The 21,307-nt window shown below is 42.1% G+C and overlaps 1 protein-coding gene across 1 annotated transcript in view; it reads right to left on the bottom strand.

Moving 5' to 3' along the window:
* DSTYK (dual serine/threonine and tyrosine protein kinase) overlaps positions 1-21,307 on the bottom strand; it is a 71,162-nt gene that overhangs the window by 17,081 nt on the left and 32,774 nt on the right. Inside the window, exons 3-6 of the mRNA XM_056558075.1 lie at positions 5,993-6,644; positions 994-1,229; positions 400-483; positions 34-210 (exon numbers count right to left, since the gene is read on the bottom strand). Of these exons, the coding sequence (XP_056414050.1) occupies positions 34-210; positions 400-483; positions 994-1,229; positions 5,993-6,644 (1,149 nt within the window). The remainder of the gene's footprint in view (positions 1-33; positions 211-399; positions 484-993; positions 1,230-5,992; positions 6,645-21,307) is intronic.

Genomic DNA, 21,307 nt, shown 5'->3' with positions numbered 1-21,307 from the left:
CATGGCAAACAAGGTAACTCTGGCTATACCTACCTGTTTGAGGGATGCTGCAAAAGCTTCATGAGAACTTTTGAGACGCTTACAAAACTGGCTGCAGATGCGCTTTGCAAGTTTAGATGCACTTAAGCCTTCCATTGCATCCTGAGCCACCTTTCGCTTCCATTCAGGGGTTATGGATGGGGGACTGACCCATGTAATGCGCTGTATTATCTAAAGAAGTAAATTGCATCAATATACTGAATAGTCGTTTATTTAATAATTTAAAAAAAATTTAAAAATTTAAAAAAAAAAAGTCTATTAGATAGGATAAAAGATCAGTGTTATTAAATTATGATACATGCACATGTATGTACCCTATATACACCAAGTACTAACCACCAAAGAGTCATTTCTACCCACCTGGACTATTTGCTCCCACACCATTCTGGTAACGGTGGACCCAGAATTAAAGGTGACCTCCACATGATACGCAGCGTTCAATATCTGGAAAGACATATGTACAAAGAGGTTACTACTGTGTGTACTAACCATTTTAAAAAAAACATAAGGGTAAGTTCACACGTCCGCAGATTTGATGCACAGGATTTTCTGCTGCAGATTTTAATGTAAACTAAATGACTGAGCACAGCTTCTAATCTGCAGTTACAAATCCTGCGCATCAAATCTGCACAGGATCCTGTATGTGGGAACGTACCCTAATATTATATCACTCATCTGATGACAGCAGGGGAAACATGAATTACTAAACTTGTCATTTAAAATGACCTGCTGTGATTCACAATCCTTCCTAAATAGATGTTGTGTAAGAGCATTAGCTAGCAGTACAGTATTTGACAACCTATAATCTTCCCTGTGACGTGAAAGGCAGCAATAAGACTAACCATTGGTATGCTTGAGTAAAAAACAACTTATCCATTCTTAAGTACAGCAGCAATGCCAACTGCTATGTGGTAAAGTGACAACGACACGTGTTATGACTCCTGACATTCTTACCTGCTTTAGGTGGTTGCTGGTTACATGTGAAGAGGACTCTTGCTGGGACCTTTCTAGACTGCGGAGACATCTTTCTAGTGTTCCCACAAAACTTTCTCGTAGATAATCCACAGAGCTGATCAGTTTGTTCACTACAGCCTGGTTGAGCCGTGAAATGATCAGCTCTTTGATCTGAAAGATGCAGCTCTTCACTTCTTGGACTCCAATGGGCTCCCCATTCTGTGGGATAGTAATACCTGAAGAACCAGCAAAAAAATAAAAATAAAAGTATTCATGTCAAACAAAGGTCATTGGGAACTGCAACACCGGCAAAAATGGCAATTGTAAGCTATCAAATTTTCCACCTAGACACTAATAAAGGCACAGGGCTATACTGACCAAAACAGCTGATAAGAGATGAGGCTGTCGGCACTATTCACACACCTTAGACTGAAGCCGCACACCGGTGCGCTCGACCAAGGATTCCAGCAAGCCGCTCCCGCAAGTGTTGGTGGTGCTCAGTCATCAAAAGACATAGTCCCAATGAACTTGCAATATGCAGTAGAAGGAATAAACAATAGCACTCTCACCTTGCGGTGAAGAATCTTGTTAAGTTTTATTGGTGGAGTAACAAGACCAGTTGAAACAGAGCAGTAACCTGGGACAACGACCATTTCGCAGGAGTTACCTGCTTCAACTGGTCCCTACCTGATCAGGTAGGGACCAGTTGAGGGTAACTCCCGCGAAACGGTCGTCGTCCCAGGTTACTGCTCCATTTCAACTGTTCTTGTTACTCCACAAATAAAACTTAACAAGATTCTTCTGAATCTGAAGGAGTTTGTCTTCCTGGTATCTAGTTGTACAGTGGGGCAAAAATGTATTTAGTCATCCACCAACTGTGCAAGTTCTCCCACTTGAAGAGAGATGCCTGTAATTTGCATCATAGGTATACTTCAACTATGAGAGACATACTGAGGGGAAAAAAAAAATATCACAGTCTGATTTTTAAAGAATTTATTTGCAAATTATGGTGGAAAATAAGTATTTGGTCACCTACAAACAAGCAAGATTTCTGGCTCTCACAGACCTGTAACTTCTTTAAGAGTCTCCTCTGTCCTCCACTCGTTACCTGTAATAATGGCGCCTGTTTGAACTTGTTATCAGTATAAAAGACATCTGTCCACAACCTCAAACAGTCACACTCCAAACTCCACTATGACCAAGAACAAAGAGCTGTGGAAGGACACCAGAAACAAAATTATAGACCTACACCAGGCTGGGAAGACTGAATCTGCAATATGCAAGCAGCTTGGTGTGAAGAAATCAACTGTGGGATCAATTATTAGAAAATGGAAGACATACAAGACCACTGATAATCTCCCTCCATCTGGGGCTTCACGCAAGATCTCACCCCGTGGTGTCAAAATGGCGAGCAAAAATCCCAGAACCACACGGAGAGGACCTAGTGAATGACCTGCAGAGAGCTGGGACCAAAGTAACAAAGGCTACAATCAGTAACACTACGCCGCCAGGGACTCACATCATGCCGTGCAAGACGTGTCCCTCTGCTTAAGCCAGTACATGTATGGGCCCCTCTGAAGTTTGCTAGAGAGCATTTGGATGATCCATAAGAGTATTGGGAGAATGTCATATGGCCAGAACTTTTTGGTAAAAATTCAACTTGTCGTGTTTTGGAGGAGAAATAATGCTGAGTTGCATCCAAAGAACACCATACCTACTGTGAAGCATGGCGGTGGAAACATCATGCTTTGGGGCTGTTTTTTATGCTAAGGGTCTAGGACGACTGATCAGTGTAAAGGAAAGAATGAATGGGGCCATGTATTGTGAGATTTTGAGTGAAAACCTCCTTCCATCAGCAAGGGCATTGAAGATGAAACATGGCTGGGTCTTTCAGCATAACAATGATCCCAAACACACAACCCGGACAATGAAGGAGTGGCTTCGTAAGAAGCATTTCAAGGTCCTGGAGTGAACTAGCCAGTCTCCAGATCTCAGCCCCATAGAAAACATTTGGATGGAGTTGAAAGTCTGTATTGCCCAGCGACAGCCCCAAAACATCACTGCTCTAGAGGAGATCTGCATGGAGGAATGGGCCAAAATACCAGCAACAGTGTGTGAAAACCTTGGGAAGACTTACAGAAAATGTTTGACCTCTTTCATTGCCAACAAAGGGTATATAACAAAGTATGGAGATAAACTTTTGTTATTGACCAAATACTTTTCCACCATAATTTGCAGATAAATTCTTTAAAACTCAGGCAGTGATTTTATGGATTTTTTTTTTCTTATTATGTCTCTCATAGTTGAGGTATACTTATGATGAAAATTACAGGCCTCTCATCATTTTAAGTAGGAGAACTTGCACAATTGGTGGCTGACAATACTTTTTGCCCTGCTGTACATCTATCGGAGTGAGTACATTATAGTAAGACAGACAAGTTGTGGGTTTCTATGGAGAGAAAAAAAAAAAACGATTGACATCACTCCCTATTACATCCTTCACGGATCCTAAAAAAAGACTGGAACTTCTCTGGGAACAGCCACTAAAAAAACTGTTCTCCTGATGGCATGAGAATATAGCTCAAAACCTCCCAAGACACCTTGCTAAGCTCTTACACCAATACTACATAACCCATCCTTTTCCTCGCCTTCATTTCCTTATCTAGGATTCACACAAATAGGTGCAACTCCGGCAAGGGGCTGGACCCTGCAAGACCATTTTGTTGCTTGGCTTTTGGACAACTGCCGCCCTCATTCCACTGCTGTTCAACAGGTCACATATTTGCTAGTAGAGTAATAAGGAGACAGAATATCAACATAAATGTTAAGAAACGATCTAGTATCTCCCTGGGTTTTATATTTCAGGCAGAAAATAAAATTACTTTGCCTTGTTACTTTACCCCCACCCTCTCTCTGGTTCCTTTTCTGAACACAAGGCAGAAATAAATGGAAGAACCACCATCTTTGTATGCATTGTGTTTCATACAAAATGAGGGCTTATCTAAAGCTCTGTAGTACAGTTCTCTATTAAGAAGTATATTTATATTTAACAGCAACGTCAAATCAGATCTAGTCATGTGATAGCCGGAAGAACCCTGCCGGGAAAAAAAAAAAATTTCTGATGGCTTTTATCATCATTATGCCATCTGTAACTATCATTTCACATTTATTCAATTTGCAAGGGTAATAAGACAATTACACAGTCTGCTCATAAGACAGCAAACGTTCACTGCCAAGGGCTTACTTATATTGAAAAGGAACTACTGTGTGCCTCATAGAAGTTAGTATTTTCACTGTGTTTTAAATGGGTTGTCGGTGATCCCACGTTTGTTTAAATGGAAACAAAAAGGCACGATCAGCAGGGACCCGATCTGCACTGAAATGGCAGCAGCAACGGAGCCATTTTTTTTACCCACCCTGAACGGAAAGACTATAAAAAAATAAAAAATAATAAAAAATAAAAGGGACTAGAAGCCTTGATTAACCTTTAAAAAAGAATTTCACAGTTCATATACAATTTGCTTTAGACATTGAATAACTTTGTAAATACTTTACATTACTAATATTAATATAATAATATTAGTTAAAACCTTATATTATACAGCAGATCTTTATTGGAAACCCTATAACGTAATGCTCTTCACTGCACTACCTACTGTTAGTGTTCATATTACCGTACATGACCTAGGTTAAACATTACACATCACAGAATAGTGAAAGCGCTCTTTGTGCAGACACTGTTGCAGCTAGAATTGGAAAACAATCTTCACTCTGAGGACAGTAGAATTTTATATGCTGCTCTGGACTATGATACTAGCAGCAAAGGATAAATGAAAGAACTGGAGTGCAATATAACTTATCCCCTATCCGAAGATAAGTTCTAGATCGCGGGGGTTGAACCGCTGGCGACCCCCCCCCCCCCCAATCTCCTGTACGGGGCGGGGCAATCTACAGGAAGTGCAGTGTCCTCCTCAGTAGGAAGCTGCGGCAGACACACCCCCTTCCAGCATACTGTCGTGGCCCCATACAGGAGATCGCAGGGGGCCCCAGCAATCAGATCCCCGTGATCTATAACTTATCACCTATCCTTTAAATAGGTGATAAGTTATATTGTACTAAAGTTCTCCTTTAAGTGTAGGCAAATCTGATACATTCTAAAACCGGTTGTGTGTCCAGCCCCACAGAACCTGACACTTTTATGCTGCCCACACCACCAAGCTGGGGCATTTCAGAGAAAACATAGGGGGAGATATCAAACCTTGTGCAGAGGACCAGTGGCATAGTTGCCTATAGCAACCAATCATTACTTTAAAAAAAAATCTAAATAAATAAAGGTGTAAGAAGCGATCTGATTGGTTGCTATGGGCAACTGCACCACACCTTCTACACAGGTTTTGATAAATCTTGTTATAGGGGCACTCCCCAATGGCAGCTCCCCGATCCACTGGCATTGAGTGACATCTCTCCTTACAAAAAGGTATACAGAATTAAAGTAAATCAGTTTGTTGCGTTACTACACCCAGTTGTATTTTTTTCGGCACACCTCTCCAATATCTATTTTTGTGTAGAAAGGTTTTTAAGTATTGTGCACAAAGGGGATGCATTAATACTGGCACCATATAAACTATGCCACTCCATTCCTTGTAGGATGTAAGGTACCATTCAGCAGCTGCACTCACAGCCTTGTCCCATGTGTGAAGCTGGGAATTCACTTTCTAACCAAATACATGCAAGGCATAAAAAAATAAAAAATAAACTTATGTTTTTTAACCACAGTAAGTTATGATATAGATATATGCAAGATTGCCATAAATATAATTGGTGGTATGACTGTTAGGACCCCTAAAAACAGCCAACATTCAAGCACAAGAATTCCAGCCACACAATACTTATTCTGTAACTAGATTTTGTTTATACCTAATGAGATCTGTCATGTGGTTCATTCATTCTTAGGGGCCAATACACATTAACTGGTATACAGACAATTGTAAGCACCAACCTTTGAACTCCATGTTGGCGGCATCCTCCAGGAGTTGCTCTCTCATGCTGTTTAGAGTTTCCACAATCATGTCCTTGAGTTCTTCTTGTTTGCGATCAGAGATCCGCATGAGGGATTCATACAGCTCGCTCTCCTTCTGGCGGGTGTACTCCAGTCTCTTAGGAGTAATCTGAAGATCTCGCCTCATGTCAAAAGCTTTATTGATGAATAAGTCTAAACAGCGACTGTGCACCATGTTCAGGACCATTGCTGCATCAACCAGGTGCATCTGCAGCACTTGCCGGGAGAAACTGCCGAGTTGCCGCAACTTGTCAAACTGTTCTACCAGAAGATTGGGGGCTGGACTGCCAGATCCTGCAGCTCCACAGCTACATAAACCTCTTTTAAGATACCCGAGTTCTGTCAGCTGCTCATGTAGTTCTGAGCACCCACCTTCTGAGCTATTTATCAGCTTGTCTTTTGTTGTTCGGATAAAGAAGACAGGAAGTTTGTACTTTGCCTTAATATCTGTCAGCTCCTCTTCGTCCTGAGGAGACAGAAGGTCCTCACTTATGGCATAAACAACCACTGACTGCACATGGTCCACATAGTCTTCCAGTGTAGTAGTTGCAGGTTGAGATCCCCGACAAGGAGAAACCACAATGTCAACATCCTATGGAATAGCAAAGAACAGTTTATGTGACAGGTGGCAATCCAGAAAAAGGCAGCCTGGTGACTTCTACATAAACCTTCTACACTACCTACACAAGATATAAAAACAACAAACACCATCTTGCTGCTACCCGAGCGTCAGCTAGCCTGCAGCACTCCCCACCTTATACACAGAAAACACATACACACACACATACCGTATATGCCGGCGTATAAGATGATCCCCAACTTTTACAGTTAAAATATAGAGTTTGGGATATACTCACCGTATAAGACTACCCCTTCTACCGCGATGTACAGTACCTTGTAGTTTCCCCCCCACATTAGGTAGGTTGGCAGTTCCCGTTCCCCCCACATTAGGTAGGTTGGCAGTTCCCCCCCACATTAGGTTGCCAACTCCCCCACAATAGTAGGCAGCTTCCCCCACATTAGGTCGGGAGTTACCCCACATTAGTAGACAGCTCCCCCACATTAGTAGACAGCTCCCCCCACCCCCCCTCACAGACATACAGCCTCCAGCCATATACAATGTATGGCTGGAGGCTGTATGTCTGTACTGCCCCCACAGTGTTCTCCTCCGGCCCGGGGTCACCATCTACTGCTATGGACCATCGCAGCAGTCCCGGGCCTGTAGGAGCGGTGACCGGATCACTGAAGAAGATGACGCGCCGCCGGTCACTCACCAGGCCCCGGCCGGCGTGCGTCCTCCTGCGTCTCTATGGTCGCAGGAGGATGTCACTGACGTCCCGTGCGTACAATCATAGAGACGGAGAAGGACCGCAGGAGGACGCGCGGCGGTCGGGGAATGGCGAGTGACCGGCAGACATCCCTATGTCCCAAAAAGATCTTTCGGGACACAGGGATGTCCGGCATAGGAAAAGCTATGATTATCTGCACCCGTGATACTAAAACCCAGGGTGCCTCCAGCTGTTGTGTAACTACAACTACCAGCATGCCCGGACCGGCAAACACTGTCCGGGCATGCTGGGAGTTGTAGTTTCACAACAGCTGGAGACACCTTAGTTTTTAGTATCAGTATTTAGTTTTTATCTGCTCTGGCCGGCCCCCGCACACGGGAGCCGGCCCCCGCACACGGGAGCCGGCCCGGGCAGATAGTCATAAGTTTTCCTATCCCGGACCCAAATACCCGGCGTATAAGACGACCCCCGACTTTTCCGGAAAAAAAGTCGGGGGTTAAAAAGTCGTCTTATATGCCGGAATTTTATTACCGTATATACTAAGGCTAGGTTTACAAAAGTGCTGATCGTGTTTGGTATATATGTCGGCATATTGAAAAGTACATGTTGAGAAATTAAAGAGTATGTCCTTCCCTGTATAGTTGTGGTGTTCTTGGTAACATGGATAGATTCGATAGTGGACCTCATGGAGCGTCCCAGGAGTTAGTTAACTCTTTCTCTAGAGCTAAACTTCTTGCTAGAGTTATCTTGTGTTTGACTTGATATTATGAGCCGCTATTTCTGTGTTGCTTGTATTTGTACTTATAAAACTTTAATAAAAATCTACAGTATGCCCACAAAACATACATCTAGAACACTTCAAAGGAATGGTCTGGAATCAATTTACAGAAGGGATAGCACCAGGGGTCGAGTCCTGGGAAAAAAAAAAAAAAAAGTGCAGGAACTCCCTTCCCCAGCATTCCTGCAGTACTTGAGCCCCAGATAGCCCCATTGGAAGCCATGACTGATATTACACTAAGACCTCAAAAACAAAAAACTCGCTTTCTGCCTAGGTATATGGATCTTCCAATAACTTGTCCATATGTTTTCAAAGGGCATGTGGACAGGGGTTGTCCATTTTGGATAAACCTTTAAAGGGGTACTCCGGGGGGGGGGGGGGGGGGGGAATAATTTCTTTTAAAATAAACTTGTGCCAGAACATTAAACAGATTTGTAAATTACTTCTATTAAAACATCTTAATCCTTCCAGTACTTATTAGCTGCTGAATACTACAGAGGAAATTATTTTCTTTTTGGAACACCGTGCTTTCTGCTGACATCATGACCACAGTGCTCTCTGCTGACATCTCTGTCCATTTTAGGAACTATCCAGAGCAGCATATGATTTCTATGGGGATTTTCTCCTACTCTGGACAATTCTTAAAATGGACAGAGGTGTCAGCAGAGAGCTCTGTGTTCCAAAAAGAAAAGAATTTCTTCTGTAGTATTCAGCAGCTAATAACTACTGGGAGGATTAAAAGGGATATTCCAGGATTTTTTTTATTTGACTATGCTACAGGGGCTGTAAAGTTAGTGTACTTCATAATATAGTGTCTGTACCTGTGTGTGACGGTTCTCTCACAATTTTTCTGTGATTTTCACCCCAATATTTATTTTTACCAGCATACAAAATTACTGTTGTCTCGGATTTTTCCCAGCTGATGACAGGGAGCCTGTCTGCTTCAATGGGTGGAGGGATCAATCTGCAACTAATGCAACAGCTGTAGGCACCCTGATTGAAAACCACAGGTCTTTTGTTTCAATGGGTGGGGTGGCTGGAAAATGGCACTGTGGGATTTGTAGTCAAAAAAACATAAGTCAAAACAGGAAATACAATTTCACAAAAAGCTAGCCACACAGTGTTATGGTAATCTCATGACATAGCGATTTAGCCCCAAGACAAGTGCAGATCCTGCCTAAGCATGTCCATTACTATCTGCCAGGTATGTACTAAAATCCCCTTATGGTGGATAACCCCTTTAAGATTTTTTAATAGAAATAATTTACAAAATTTGTGTAACTTTCTGGCACCATTTAAAAAAAAAAAAAAAAAAAGTTTTCCACCGGAGTACCACTTAAAATTGCATATTCGCTGGGATCAAAAAGATTTTGCAATACACTGCCTTTTTGAAGCACTATTTGCTGACTAGCTACAGAATTTGATGGTTATTGTCTTTTTTTCTGTATTTTTGTAATTCTTAAAAATGTAGCATCAAGATGTAAACTAAGTTCACAGAGACTGGTCCATTGCACAATTGACACCAATGGATACATGATCGAGATCTTGTTGCACACACTCACCAGTCTTGGCTTCTTACAAACACCTTTATTAGAACATCCTTAGGGTGCATGCACACCACGTTTTTGCTATACAGTTCCTGTATACAATTTCAAGATAAACAGTACAGAACCGTATAGAAAACCGTATGCATTGACTTAACATTGTAAACAGTATGTCAAACGCATCATCCGGTTTAGTCCATTTTGCATCTTATACGGTTTTGTCTGGTTTTTCACCCGCACCCAAAACCGTAGTCTACCACGTTTTTTTGGTCCGGGTGAAAAACCGTACACTTTTTTATTTTTATTTTAAAACATGGGAGTCAATGGGAACTGTACAGAACTGTATGTGCGTATGGTTCCATCCGGTTTTCACCATATGTTTTTTGACTTCTCTTTTTTTCTTGCAATTTCAATCAAACAAGTGAAACTTTATTCAAAATGTTATGAAAAGTTCAAAACTACTTTAATTTTATTAAAAACTCATGCAACTGGACATCATTTTTTAAACCGTATACTTTTTTTTAACCGTATACAGGTTCAAATTTGTACACTCGTTTTCATACAGTTTAGTCAGGTTTTGAGGAATCCTTTTTTTCATCAAAAACCTGATACTCAAACTGTATTGCAAAGACGTGGTGTGAATGCAGCCTTACAATTGCGGGGAGTTTAGTACAAAAAGACATCGGGGGTGTACAAGAAAGGCAACAACTGTTCAGTCAGGCCTTGATACATGTCATTAAGTTTGCTATCACGTATTTATAGGAAATACATACTTAAATCATAGCAATATAAATATATAAAGTGAAGTTACATACCGTAAAACATCCATACCTTTGTATATTAAAGGGGTACTCCGCCCCTAGACATCTTATCCCCTATCCTTTGTATAGGGGATAAGATGCCTAGGGGCGGCGTACCCCTTTAAGGACATGTATGATCTATTACAAATACTTGATTACTTCAGCTGGCAATAGGATTTTTGTTGCCATTTAAAATAATGACTTTAAAAATGCAAAAAATTCAAAATTCAAAAATTAAAATACACTATGCTTCTTCAAAGCAAAGCACATTGGATTCTAAAAGGTTACCATCACAATTGTAAATCTGTTCTTACAAAGAAGTGTGTAAGAGGCCAAGACTAGTCAGTGTCACAATATTTCTATATACAGTGGTCCCTCAAGTTACAATATTAATTGGTTCCAGGGCGACCATTGTATGTTGAAACCATTACATGTAGAGACCATGGCCCAGATTTATCAAACTGTGTGAGAGAAAAAAAAAAAAGAGATTTTCCCACAGCAACCAATCACAGCTCAGCTAATGAGCTGAGGTAAAGTGAAAGCTGAGCCGTGATTGGTTGCTGTGGGACATTCCCTCTATTTTTTCTCTCACACAGTTTGATAATCTGGGGCCATAATTCTATGGAAACCTGGTAATTGGTTCTGAAGTCACCAAAATGTCATCCAAAAATAGGAAAAAGTGAGGATTAAGGAAAAATAAGTACAAAACTAATACAGATAAAGCAAATCCTTACATATAAAAGTAATAAAGATCTGCTGGGAGCTGTAAATCACTGTTTATTTCAGAGTTTCCCAAAGAGGGTGCCTCCAGCTGTTGCAAAACTACAACTCCCAGCATGCCCGGACAGCCGAAGGCTGTCCGGGCATGCTGGGAGTTGTAGTTTTGCAACAGCTGGAGGCACCCTCTTTGGGAAACACTGGTCTATGTAGAGGATAGGAGCTTCTTTCGGGTCCTGTACAGTACACAGTGTCCTAAAAAATAAAATGGAGCCGCCCTCACCTGGTGTCCAAAGGAGCAGCTAACTGTGGCATAGGTAAAGAGTACAGAACATGTAATACCTCCTTGTACTGTTGGGGGCGCTACCAGACAGCCAGTCAGTGCATACGCTTCAGTAATACAGGGGTTTTACAAGTGAATGTCCATTCTGATTGGTCGGTCCAGAAAAGACCATTGTATGTTGAAACTATTGTATGTTGAGGCCATTGTAAGTTGAGGGATCACTGCATATTGTATATTTGGACTGCTTTCATACTTCATGCATGAGCGTGGAGCGCGAAGCCTGACCAGTACGACGGACTGATGTTGCCATTAATGGGGTCTGACTGGTGTCCACTTATTAGCTGGATTTGAGCAGACAAAAATGGATCCTGGAAACAAAGCTCCGATAGGAACTTCGTCTAAATTTGTATTTTCCATGGTAGTTTTTAGCCAAAGTGTAAACCCAGCCAATTGGGCTAAATGAATGGAAACAAAATAAAAAAGGATATAACTTCTGCAATAAGAAAAAGGAAGCAGCGCTTTCCTCATTCAGCGGAACAGCAGCAAAATAAGCTGAATGCAATCAAACCATCAACTTATCTGCTGTCTCCAACATGCCAGATTTTCAGGCTAAAGCAATGCTGGATAGATGCCAGACTCACAACTGACACGAACACAATGCTCATGTTTTATAACGTGTGAGCCAGATCACAGCATAAAAAGACAAAAACAAGCCCTTCAATAGCAGACCTGAGGTGATTTAAATCGCTTAGGGGTTTCAGAAACTACCAACTGATACAAAATAAGTCTGCACTGATACAAAATAAGATTCTACACAGGGGCGGATGAGCACTTAATGGTAGTGCCCCAATTTTACAATTCACAGACAAGATTGTGTTGCCATTTACTGTATATACTCGAGTATAAGCCGACCCGAATATAAGCAGAGGCCCCTAATTTCACCCCCAAAACCCAGAAAAAAAAAAAAAAAAAAAAATAAGTTATTGACTCGTCTATAAGCCTAGGGTGGGAAATAAATCATCCCCCCCCCCCCCCACTCCTTTCATCATCACCGCCTGTCAATCCCCACCACCTGTAGGTCCCCTGTGGACCTCCAGATGTTGCAAAACAACAACTCCCAGCATGCACGGACAACCATCGGCTGTCCGGGCATGCTGGGAGTTGTAGTTTTGAAACATCTGGAGGTCCGCAGATTGAAGACCACTGCACAGGCCTTAGTCATCATCCAGACCCCCACTTTAGTTTTCTACTCACCTCGGTGGGAAGGAAGGGTGAGCTGGTCCGGGCCATCTGCAGGGACCGTCCGGTGGGGAGGGTTAGTTGTTCCAGGCTGTACATTTTCACTGGGAGGCCCTCTTCTCCGGGCTCGCTCCAGGCCGGCCCCGGACTAGTGACGTTGCCTTGATGATGACGCACAGGGACGTTCTGGGGCCGGCCTGGAGCGAGCTGAGAAGAGGGCCTCCTGGTGAAAATGTACAGCCCGGAATGACTAACCCTCCCCACCGGACGGTCCCTGCAGCATAGATGGCCTGGACCAGCTCACCCTTCCTTTCCACCGAGGAGAGGATGGTAGAAAACTAAAAGGGGAAAAGGGGGGGGGGGGGGGGTGTCTGGATGATGACAAAGGCCCGCACAGTGGTCTTCAACCTTCGGACCTCCAGAGGTTTCAAAACTAAAACTCCCAGAATGCTCGGACAGCCGATGGGTGTCCGGGCATACTGGGAGTTGTTGTTTTGCAACATCTGGAGGTCCACAGGTTGAAGACAGGCGGATTGACAGGCGGAGAGTTCACTCGAGTATAAGCAGAGGAGGGTGTTTTCAGCACGAAAAATCGTGCTGAAAAACTTGGCTTATACTCGAGTATATACGGTACGTGTATGTTACTTTGACATCTACACCTGCATATTAACACTGTACACCAAAGCACACAACTATGGTATAAAGAGAAATAGATACATTTTATATAATTATAGATTATACATTCAGTTACAGAGTTTCGGAATGGTTTGCGGAACATGAAAGTTCATAGGGGGAGATTTATCAAACCCTGTCTAGAGGGTACGTTGCTGCATTGCCCATAGCAACCAATCAGATCGCTTTTTCATTTTAGAAAAGGCCTCTGAAAAATGAAAGCAGGGATCTGCTTGGTTACCATGGGCTACAGGTTTTGATAAATCTCCCCAATAAAGTTGACTTTGGATCTAAAATTTACAGATCTCAATCTGATGACGCTTCTATAGGATGCGCTAGGAGAGCCAATGTGAATTATGGAGGCCGCACCTTACACTTACAGGATCTGTAGCATCTTGATGCTAGAAACAACAGGATACCCTAAGAGTTCAGGCTTTGAAGGGTCAGCGGATATTTGGCAGCACAAGGGTGGACCAGGTGGTATAAATGTGTGTACATATGCATTAGTGTAATAGTACCAGCAAGAAGACAACAAATGAGCAAAGCCTTTAGTCGATTAATTTTTTTAAATTTGCAATAATTAGTACTTATTTGTCAGTCACACAAGGTGTAATAGGGTATGTGTAGATGACAAACTAGGGAGGTAAAGGGCCACACAACTGATCCAGTGATTGTCTGTGGCCCCTGCCTGCATGATAGTCAAGCCTTGTACACCACGCTCATTAACAATGGGTGTCGGCCATTATTAGGGCCCTAACTGTAACCAGTTACCAAAACCCAGGGCCTTGTTCTAAATTAGAATTCCTGCCTCCCCTTACTGTGGGGGTTTATTGTGTTGATACGAACTGTAACCAGGCTTCACAACGGACTCAGTTTAGTTTAGAGTGGAGTCTCAATCTAGAATATTTACTACCTGCAGATAAAAACACTGCATATAAGATGAACAAATCTCACTGCAATGTCAGAGATTGCGCTACTTCCCAAAAGGAAATATTTTGTGTCGGGGGAAGGGAAGGGCGGTGATCGCATGAGAGCGAGATGGGACAGATGAGTCAGACTCAGGACCGTTATACAAAGGAGGAAGCCAGAACTCACAAACACTGAAAAGGGAGAAGCAAAGCTGCATTAAAAGCAACAGGCAAAAAAGCAGAAACAAAAACAGCTCTGAGTAACACGTGTGTTACGTTTCATGGAAAAACAACAAACAAACACACTTAGAGTGCACTCACACCACGTTTTTTGCAATATAGTTCATATCAGGTTTTTGATGAAAAACGGATTCCTCAAAACTGGACTAAACTGTATCAAAACGTATGTACAAATTTGAACCCGTATACGGTTTGAAAACAAAAAACAAAAAAAAAAAACCACGACGTCCGGTTGCATCTGTTTTTTTTTATACGTTTAACTTTTCACTCCATTATGAATAACATTTCACTTGTTTGATCGAAATTCCAAGAAGAAAAAAAATAACTGCATAGTCAAAAACCGTATGGTGCAAACTGGTTGGAACCATACGCACATACAGTTCCTATTGACTCCAATGTTTATTAAAAATTTTTTTTAAAAAAGTACAAGACGCAAAACTGGTGCAACCAGATGCATCATTTGGCATACGGTTTTCAATGGAGAGTCAATGCATACGGTTTTCCACACGGCCTACACCCTCAATGTATACGGGAACTGTATTGCAAACGTGGCGTAAATGCAGCCTTAGGCTGGGTTCACACTACGTTTTTGCCATACTGTTTTCAATCCGTTTTTTCTAAAGAAAACCGTATGGCAAAAAAACAGTTGGAATAGTATGGAAAAAAGTAAACTGTATGCGTTTTTAAACAGTATACTGTTTTTAAAAGTGCATACAGTTCCGTCAGTTTTTATAGAAAAAAAACCCATACGTTTTTGAAAATTTTGTCCATTTTTAATGGGAGGGGTCTTGGGTGGGGACTTTAGGATTCAAATGCGCATGTGCAAAGTAAAAACTTGTATACGGTTCCATACGGGGAAAAACATATATGTGCGTTTCCCATTGACGTCCTTGTTAAAAATAAATAAATAAATAAACGTATGCAGTTGCAGTACGGTTTTTAAACCGGAGTCAAAACCGTGGTTGACCACAATTTTGTCTCCGGTTTAAAAACCGTACTGCAACTGCATAGGTTTTTTTTTTTTTTTTTTTTTTTTTTAACAAGGACGTCAATGGGAAACGCACATGTATACGGTTCCATACGGGAAAAACGTATACGTTTTTACTTTGCACATGCGCATTTGAATCATAAAGTCCCCACCCAAGACCCCTCCCATTAAAAATGGACAAAATTTTCAAAAACGTATGGTTTTTTTTCTATAAAAACGGACGGAACAGTATGCACTTTTAAAAACAGTATACTGTTTAAAAACACATACGGTTAACTTTTTCCCCATACTGTTCCATCCGTTTTTTCCCCCAAACGGTTTTTTGATAGAAAACGTATGCGGGAACCGTAGTTGAAAAACGTAGTGTGAATCCAGCCTTACTGGGAATTCTTCCAGGACTTCAGCACCCTTAGAAGTAAAGTATGCCTTAGACTGGGTTCACACTACGTTTTTCAACTACGGTTCCTGCATACGTTCTCTATTAAAAACTGTATGGGAAAAAACGGATGGAACAGTATGGGAAAAAGTAAACCATATGCGTTTTTAAACAGTATACTGTTTTTAAAAGTGCATACTGTTCCGTCCGTTTTTATAAAAAAAAAAAAAACGTTTTTGAAAATTGGCCATTTTTAATGGGAGGGGTCTTGGGTGGGGACTTTAGGATGCAAATGCGCATGTGCAAAGAAAAAACTCATACGGTTTTGCCGTATGGAACCGTACACATGTGCATTTCCCATTGAAGTCCCTGTAAAAAAAAAAAAAAAAAAAAAAAAAAAAAAAGGTATGCGCTTGCAATACAGTTTTAAAACTGGAGTCAAAACCATGGTCAAACACGGTTTGGAGTACTGTTTAAAAACGTATTGCAAGCAAACCTTACGCAGCTGTATGCATCAGAGTGCATACGGTTTGCACTGCTTTGTCTATGTATACGGTTTTCAATACCGTTCCATACATTTTCACTAATGAAAACGTATGCGGGAACGGTAGTTGAAAAACGTAGTGTGAACCCAGCCTAGAAAAAAAAAAAAAAAAACACATCTAAAAAGGATGAGTTAGGTTATGAAAGGTTTGACAGTGTACTGCAGGTTACGTGTCACCAAGACTGCAATGCAACATTGCACGTAATGATGGGGAATCTGGTTGACTTACTATAGGTGATGTGAATATTTGGTCACAGGTTTTGGAGTCTGACAGTAGTTGCACGACCTAAATACAACAGCAAGTCAAACTGTTTTTGTTGTGTGACCAAAGTCATCGTGCAGTCTTAGGCTGGGTCCCCACTACGTTTTGTCCCATACGGGAGCGCATACGGCAGGGGGGAGCTAAAAGCTCGCGCTCCCGTATGTGACAGTTTGCGCCGTATGCGCTTTTACAACTGGACCTAAAACTGTGGTCAAGCACGGTTTTAGGTCCGGTTGTAAAAGCGCATACGGCGCAAAAATGAGCCGACCGAACGTTTCACTCCGGTCGGCTCATTGAAATGACATACGGGAGCGCATACGGTCACATACGGGAGCGCGAGCTTTTAGCTCCCCCCTGCCGTATGCGCTCCCGTATGGGACAAAACGTAGTGTGGACCCAGCCTTAGCCGTGTTCAAATAACTCCAATGATGCACAGGATTCTTTGCCAATAGAACTGAACCTCTAACCAATGCAGCTTTATTTTTATACCCCATCACATGTCCTCAGCTAACGGAATAACAAGGCTCGACTGTATCTTTGACTGTGATGGAGAGAATAACTACCAGTGACCAATATGTACAGTGCAATGCTGTGACCACTACCACAAAGAAGTTTCACTTTATTAAGATCCTTCCAAAAATCTAACCAATCATGATCAATAAATGGCTCAGGGAAATAGTCACTACAGAATATAAAGAAGTAACACAATGGGGCTTCTTTGTTCTTGCAGTACATTATCCACCTGAATAGACAATTTTCTCAGAAATATCAAGGCTTGAAATATCCAGACTCGTTCTCACCCTATACATAGTTCCTGCGTTCATGAACAAGAAACAAGTAGCTATAAATTTAAGTCTAGTATTTTACGGGAATAAAATGAGTCCTGTGGGAACAAAGAGCCCTCTGTCTGTGACCAGGGAGGAGACCATCACAAGCATGGGAGAGAAAATACAAGTTCTGGAATGGGTGACGTCAAAGCCAGTATGATAAGAGACATGTAAAGAAACAAGTGACAAATCTAAGCCACGGAACACAACGTTAATATACACTGCTGACCTGAAACATTTTTTTAAGGGAATCTGTCAGCTGTATTTGCTCAATTTTAACATCAGTGTTGAGGGATTAGCCAATGTCATTGTATACATCTACCACAGTAGTGCACCTAAATTCCTGTTTTGTATTATTCTAATTGTTACATATCCACACCATCTATCTGGTGTAGGATGCCATTGTGGCACTTGTAGTCTGTTGCAGGTATCCTCCATTGTATGCATTTTATGCTAGGGATCGCCCCTAGCAACCGACCACAAGCGTAGGATCTGCTCCCAGAGTATAAATGCACAACTGCATTTGGGGTTGAGCACCTCCAGCCATTTGAGGCCACGTCTTTGTTGTTTTCGCTGTTAAAATGTATATTAATGCGCCTGTATCATCACTATAGGTAGCATTAGTTTGCACCTGTGAGACTGGAAACATATCAGCCAACTTGGGTGGGGCTTATAGCTTTTCTCCCTCCTCCCATTGTATGTGTGCTCAGCCACACTGGAGGTAACCCGGGAGCAGTCTGTGAGCCGGACTTAATGCTGCCGTAATTGCCCACTGGCCCCTGGTTTTGCTTATCATGCACAGGTAGGTTTAGTGTTAGGTCCCGCTCCACTTGAGAAACCTTGGCATTAATGTGCGAGCTCAGGTATGTCCTTCATATAAGGATATACTGGCTAATGTCTCAATTTTAACATCAGTGTTGAGGGTTAGCCAAGGTCATTGTTACATCAACCACAGTAGTGCACCTAAATTTCCGTTTTGTATTATTCTAATTGTTACACATCCACACCGTTTATCGGGTGTAGGATGCCATTGTGTTACTTAGTCTGCTGCAGGTATCCTCCATTGTATGCATTTTATGCTGGGGATTGCCCTTAGCAATGGACCACAAGTGTAGGATCTGTTCCCCCAATATATATATATATGCACAACTGTATTAGGGGTTGTTTTAGCTGTATTTGCTGCTAAGAGCTGCAGAGACTAGTGGATAACTTAAATGAATAGAATAAATAAAATAAAAATAAATACACACCACACACACACACAAACTGTGGAACCGGGTTAAACGGGGTATTCTGGGATCTAAGCTTTTATCCCCTATCCAGAGGATAGGGCATACAATATCTGATCGCAGGGAGCCTGCTGCTGGGACCCCCCGCGATCTCCCTGCAGCACTCGCATTCCGGGGCTGCGTCTCCAGTGTCGGAAACTTCTTTGATGTCACGTCACGTCCCCTCCATTCATATCTATGGGAGGGGGGGGGGGCATAACGGCTGTTAAGGCCCCTCCCATAGACATGAATAGAAGGGGCATTGCATGATGATTATGATGATGATGTCACGGGGAGGCGTGATGTTAAGTCACGTCTCCAGTCTCACCCCCCATACAATGCGGGTGCTGCAGGGAGATCGCAGGGGGTCTGGATAGGGGATATCAGCTTAGATCCCAGAATACCCCTTTAACCATACTGAAGGAAATTTGGAGGAATGAACTGACTCCTCCCATTAGCTTCCCACAATGAACTGACTCCCATCATGATTTGGTGGATGAGGTGGGGATGCTGAGGGCCAAAGCAGCCGACCTTTAAGATCAGAGTAAGAAAAACTATTTGAAACTTAGGGAAGTTGCAGAATCTGGTTTGCCCAGTGATATTCCTGAATATGTCCGCTCTGACCAAGGCTTTTATCCCCACATGTAGCGACCAAGAGTCAGAAGTGGACCAGTCATACAAAATTACGCAGCCTAAACATCTGGAGGATTTTGTACCTAGCGTTAGCCGGGGTACACGCTTACACTGTTAATGAGAGGCAGCTGTGCTTATTCTAGCAAAATATGGTGGTCTCCCTGTGCCCCAACATTGGGTCTCCCTTTATGCCAACCTGTCAGCAGCACATCTACAGGGACACTGCACCTTCCCCTCAATTACCTCAGAATAAGATCAGCCAAAGTTCCATACCATTGGGGATTTCCCGTACATCCGCTTGTAAAAAAGGAGCAACCACTTACATGTTGTCTTCTCTCCTGAAGGCAGCAAACAACTGTTGAAGAAATGGAGCATTACCATCCCATCTCCTGATGGCGCCATAAGGTTCAGGACGAATGGACACTAGTGAAATGATGGCTGAAGGGACATCTCTCTTCCTCTGTGAGTTTAGCCTTTTATACTTGGGCTTCAGTGTGACTGTTTTCCCAGCTTATTCCTTGCATTGTCACCTATTGGTAACATGTATTTTTTTTTCTATGTCTACGGGCTTAAGGTTTCTGTTCTAGTTTTTTTTTTCTTTATACTGCACTGTGCTTACTTCCTCAGGACAGTCCTCGCTGGGAGCTGCTCCTGTTTGTTTCTTTTACACTGTATTCCTTGCTTTAATAATCTAACTTATGTATATGCTAGTTATGGTACAATTTGCTTATCCAGATAGCTTTATGAAGTGTTCCAAATTGTGGAGATTTTGCCTCCTTCCACAAATGTGATCTCCTATAAAAAAAATAATATAAAAACACACACACACACACACACCTCTCCACAGATGCGCACCACATAAAACACCCAGCTTATCCTCATGTATATCGTGCTCATTGCCAGACCCAAACTAGAGTCGGACACAATAGCAATTAGAAATTCAGATGAAAACACTCTGCACAATGTTACTACAGATCCTGTTGGTTGTTTTCTTATTCTTAACCGTTTCTTAAATAATGTCTTATGTTGGTTCCCATATGCGACCCCAATATGGGTCAACTAGGTTTTTCAATAGGGTCATGAAAAAACGTTAACAGGCTGCAACCAGGGTGGTTTGTGTTTTGTGGAGATTTAAATCTAGTACCCAATTCGTTGGTTGAGGTTTCAAACCACGCATGATTTCTCTCCACCTTCCAATGTATCCTAAATTTTTTGACATGCCATAGTTCTCTATCATCTACCAGATCCATCATGTCTCCATTTCTCTGGCTTTGAAAAGGTACATAAATAGAAAAGAGGGGGTGATCATTTGCGGTCTCTCCGCAATCGTGAGATAATGTGGATCTACTTATTGAATTGCATTCAACCTTGTGGTTTAAATAGTAAACTGATCTAATACTGTACTTTTTTCCTTAATCCTCCCCAGTATTGTTCTACATGTCTTTTTGCACAGTTTTTATTGTAAATTGCACAGTAATGTGTTCTAATCCCCTTCCCTTCCGGTTTTGTAATAGGGCGTACCTTTAGTATATAAATGTTATGCATTTGATGTGAAGCATGCTATGAGTGAAGGTCATTGGACCTGAAACGCGTCAGCTTTGGAGTCTGGGGATCCTCTCCTTGTGCTTTATGTATGTCCGTGCTGTTCTTCTGTCCTTGTGGATTTTTTTTTATTAAAGATTTTTCGTGTTTTTATCCTAAGTGCCGGCCTTTTCTACATTTTTTTCACTCAACCTTGTTGGCTTCTGCCTTGTGGCATTAGGATATGACATTTGGCGAGTAAATCAGCCCTCGGAACAGGTTAGTTGTTTCATTTAATTCTTAATCCTGCAAGCTCAAGGCCACCTGCTATGCCCCAAACAATAAAAGGCACGTAAATTGAAGGCT

This window comes from Hyla sarda, chromosome 2 (genome assembly GCF_029499605.1).
Source record: "Hyla sarda isolate aHylSar1 chromosome 2, aHylSar1.hap1, whole genome shotgun sequence".
In the NCBI taxonomy this organism is placed as follows: domain Eukaryota; kingdom Metazoa; phylum Chordata; class Amphibia; order Anura; family Hylidae; genus Hyla; species Hyla sarda.
Note: the sequence above shows the minus strand (reverse complement) of the source record. Positions and strands in the feature narration are given on the sequence as shown.